This window comes from Megalobrama amblycephala, linkage group LG19 (assembly GCF_018812025.1).
Source record: "Megalobrama amblycephala isolate DHTTF-2021 linkage group LG19, ASM1881202v1, whole genome shotgun sequence".
Classification (NCBI taxonomy): Eukaryota; Metazoa; Chordata; class Actinopteri; order Cypriniformes; family Xenocyprididae; genus Megalobrama; species Megalobrama amblycephala.
The window spans coordinates 2,445,250-2,449,699 of NC_063062.1; the positions used below are offsets into that span (position 1 = coordinate 2,445,250).

The following is a 4,450-nucleotide window of genomic DNA, read 5'->3' on the forward strand; positions in this document are numbered from 1 at the left end:
GTGCAAGTTACGGTGTTGTGGCATTCATCTGACATTAGTTCAACTGGTATGTGGCCGATGACAGGAACTGTCAGTTCAAAGTCGTGGAACGCCTGGTTGATGAGCCATCCCAGGTGACTGGCTTTTGGCACATTGATGTCTTTGGCCGTACAGTTGTTGAACAACACATACACAGCACGAGATGACACTTCTATGAGAGGTGTGGCTTCCAAGGTCAGTCCTAGTTTTAGGCAGGTCCTGGAAGGTTGGAAGAAGCCTAGCTTACTGTTAAGGGTCTGGCCAGGTCGCATGTTGAGGCGGACACTGACACTCTTGCTGTAAGCGGGGATTGTGGCTTCTTGCTCGTTGATCATGGCGCATGCATCTGGTATTGTTTGCCCAGATCGAAGATTCTTGAGGTTGACTGAAGATGTCAATTGGTGTGACAAGGGAGCCCATATGATGTCATTCACGGTGTCAACGCAGGCGTTGAGACGGACCATGATGTCTGCTCCTATGTAGATGTCATGAGGCAGGTTGGGGACAACCAGGAAGTAGTGACTCAAGAGTCTGTCATTCCATCGTATGTCTGCAGCACAGACGATCTTTGAGGTAGCCATATTTGTTGAACATGGATTGAGAGGGAAGCGGCTATGCTTCGAGACGTGTGGTATGCTCTGATTTGTCTGCTTCAATGTTCTGAAGAACTTCAGGCTGATAGCGGAGTTTTCAGCCCACAGGGCTAATGCTGCATCAGGCACTGATGTGTCTTGGACATTTATGGCAGTCATGATTCGGAGGGAACCTGAGTCTGACGCTTGCAGTGAGCAGAGGAATGGGTCTTGGTTCTTGTTGCTTGAAGTGGAACTTGCTCTTGACTTTGAACTTGCATCGTCAGTCAGTGGATGGGGGGCGGTGTCTGTGGCTTGACACTGCAATTCGTTCAGGTTTACTGACTGGAGGGGCAGAGGCTCACGGACTTGTGTCCATATCTTCAGGTGTTTGAAGTCTATTAAGGGTTCAAAGCGGTTAAGCAGGTCTTTCCCAATGAGGAGAGGATATGTGTTGAGTGGTGAGACGTATACTGGGTGAACAAGGTTCATTGGTCCCACTGTTAGGTGAATTGGGGCCACATGTTTTAGTTGTAGGCCTGTGTGGGAATATGCTTGGAGGTTCAGCTCACACCTTTGAAGTTTGAAGGTTCCGTTAGACCTCTTTGTTCTGTTTTGGAATTCTTCAAGGAGTTCTGTTGACATTAGGGTGATGTCAGCTCCAGTGTCGAGGAGGGCTTCGACCTTGATGTGTTGTTCGATGATAATGGAGAGGTAAAACTTTCTTGCGATACCTTTCTCAATGAGATCACCCAGGAGTTGGGGGACTGGAGTTTGGGATGATAGAGGTAGGATGTCAGCATTTATTTCATTTTCTTCGGAGGAGTGGCAGATGACCAAGACAGCACTTTCAGGAACTGGAGTGGTTTCCACAGCAGGTGTTTGTTGGATGCTGCTGTGATCTGACCCATCAGGTGTTGGATCAGTTTCTGACTGTTTTGTGGGATGTTCAGGTGGGACTTCTTGTCCGTTTGGAGTTATGGTGCTTGTGGTTCTCTGGGCGAGAGGTGAGGTGCTATTCTCTGGGGTCTGTTGAGTCAGGTGGTCGCTGCCATCTCGTCCGGCCACTAGTCAGGAGGAATCTGGTTTCTCTTTCTTTTCCCACTTCCGGTCATCCTCCTTTCGTTGGAAGAACTCTTTCATCATCATTTTCATCAGTTCTTGAGAGTCGAAACAAGGTGAAGTCTTTTGTTCTGGTATGGATTCATTTTGAGCTCTGTCAGCTTGGAATCTTTGTGAGTTTTTTCGTTGATTCCTTGGGCTGGTTGCTCCAGGGTGTGTTTGTCGTTTTCCCTTGGATTCCCATGAGCCTTTTCCTCTGGTGTTTCCAAATGAGCTTGGGTGATTCCAGGTTTTCTCCCAATGACTCTCATGAGGTCTTGATTGGTTCCATGAATTTTCCCAGTGACGTCCAGGTGAGCGTTGTCGTCCACGTGGTCCATCCCAGCGGTTGTCTCTCTGTTTAGGTCGAGTACCAGTGTGGGAGTCCCACTCTCTGTTGGACGAAGATGCATTCCACTCTTTGGGTGTCGGCTTGGCAAGGTCTTGATGCTGGGTGCCCTCTAGGGCCAGCCCTTGATTCTGGGTGTTGAAGTCAAGAACTGTGGTGGTTTTGGTGCCCTTTTCTAAGGCCATCTTCTGTTTACAGTAGGCTTTGTGCGCCAAGTCTCTTAACTGTTGAGCACTCATTGTGCGTGGACAGGCAAGGACGCCAAGATGGTGGCTCACCCCAGGATGGAGGTTTCTCAGGAAGAGAGTTTTGAAGTTCAATTCCTCCTCCATGTTCTGTTCGTTGTGAGACCCGAAGTACGCTAGCCTTAGTCGGCTATAGAAGACTTGAGGAGTTTCGTGACGACCTTGTTTTGTTTCCAGGGCAGCCACTAGTCCTCGTTCTGACTCGGGGTCGGCAAACTCTTTGATGAGAGCTTCTTGGAGCAGGTGGTAATCAGTCTTTGTGTGGGCAGGCTGCCGGTCCAGGAAGCTGCGCACTTCAGAGCTGGATGTGGCTCTGAGCAAATAAAGTCTATCTTTGTCAGTGACATTGGGTCTCATCTCCAGATGGAAGTCAATATCTTGCAGATAACTCTGAACATTTGGACTACCTGGCACATTTGGAGTGAATTTGCCAATGTTTCTAGCAAGCTTGTCAAGGTCTCTGAGGTCCAAGCCATGAGATGATCTGTGGCTGGCTGGAGCACGTTCTTTTAGCTTAGTGGGGAGGTAGGATTCTTCGGAGGGAGCTGGTGACTGTTTTGGCACTGCCCCCTTCTGATCATGTGCCAGTCCAGGAACAGGGGAGCCGGTCCTGCTTGGCAAAGGTGACGTCGGTGTCCGACGTGTTCTTGACGGCTCACAGCGCAATTCATATGCATGCTTGAGTTCCTCTTTAATACTGTCAGACTCTTCTTTGATGTAGTCAAGCTGTTGTTTTAGGCGGCTGACCTCATTTCTTGACTCATTCAGGTGAGTTTCGAGAGCTTTAATTCGGCTGTTCTTGTCTCTGAAGTCAGCCTTTGCTTTTTCCAGTAGCTGTTCTGCGTATTGTAGCTTGTCGGAGAGGTCAGCGTAGTCTGCTCTGCCTCGTTCCATTTCTTGCGTAGTAGCTGCTAGGGTCTCTTTTAGCCTGTTGATCTCCTCTTTTGCGCCTTGTTCCACTTCATCAGGCCCTTCTCGTCGTTCCTGAGCCTCCAGCTCCAGCTGTTCGATGCGTCGTTGTGCATGTGTCAGCTCCTGCTGGCGATGGGCGGCTTGCCTGTTGCTCAGTTTGAGGGTGGCGATGAGTGTGTGGCTTAAGGAGCCGGTGATCTTGGCTAGTTCTTTGTGACTGTAGCTCTGGCTTGGGTCCTGTTTCATGAGGCTTGCTATGTTGTCATCCAGCTGGTCCTGTGTCTGATGCTTTAGTGTTTCAGCGGCCTGAGATAAGAGGCTGTCTGTTACAACACTTAGCCAGGTCTCCAGATCCTTCCAGTGTCCAGCAGGGTCTGTTGTGCGAGACATGTTTGGCACTGCGAGGGAGGTCTAAACCTGAAACTGACACAGACCTTGAAGAAAAGAACAAAACAAAACAAAACAAAGCAGGGCAAATCAAAGGTGTAAGTATGCAATGTCAACTGTGAGTTAATGGGAATGAGTAATGAGTGTGTAAATGTGCAGGTAAGACTGGTTCTCGACTGTGGTCCTCTCGTGGATGTGCTTCTAACTCGGAGTCTCTGTGAAAAGAATCAATAAGCACACACAGATAGCACAGCTAGAGAACAGCAGAAGAAAAGAAGAGCACGAAACAAACAAGATAGCATTTAGCAAAGAGCAGAGTAATAATGGGGTGCTTCCAGATTCCCTATAAGATGAAGTTTCTGTCTTTAACACTATTTGCAGAATGAGTTTTGTAAAATTTTTATTTTAGAAGGATGGTTCTAGACAGGGGTTTTGAAAAGGATTTCAAAGTACCAGGACTGTGATTGTTATTAAAATTCCCTTCGGGGCGAAAGAAAAACAATAACAATGACAGTATTGGTTTCTCAGCTAGTAGGATTGACAACCATGCACCACTTAAAGCGCTTCTAGACGCGTGCTCAGGGTTTATGGACGCCTACCAGTCTCCTCGTCGACCTGCTCGAGCCTAGGCTGGGTAGGATAACAGGATGAGGAGGGAAGGTAAAGTGAGTGTCATACTATTTTAAAAGAAGTGTTCCGTTTCCCAAATATTTGTTAAATATTTCTCAAACACTCTGCTTTTATGACTTTCACAGGTACAAATCCAAAAACCAGCAGAAGTAGTCAAACCAGAAGAGGACAGCTGAGAGAGAGAGAGAGAGAGAGAGAGAGAAGAAGAAGAAAGAGAGTGAAGTTTTGCTCCCAAA

At 47.8% G+C, this 4,450-nt stretch overlaps 1 protein-coding gene across 1 annotated transcript; it reads right to left on the bottom strand.

Annotated features, from left to right (window-relative positions):
- Positions 1-1,584: 1,584 nt before the first annotated feature.
- On the bottom strand, positions 1,585-4,184 carry LOC125254773. The gene has a single exon (XM_048169596.1). It carries the CDS (start codon positions 3,585-3,587, stop codon positions 1,662-1,664), a length of 1,926 nt encoding a protein of 641 aa, XP_048025553.1. The 5' UTR covers positions 3,588-4,184; the 3' UTR covers positions 1,585-1,661.
- Between the last annotated feature and the right edge of the window lie 266 nt (positions 4,185-4,450).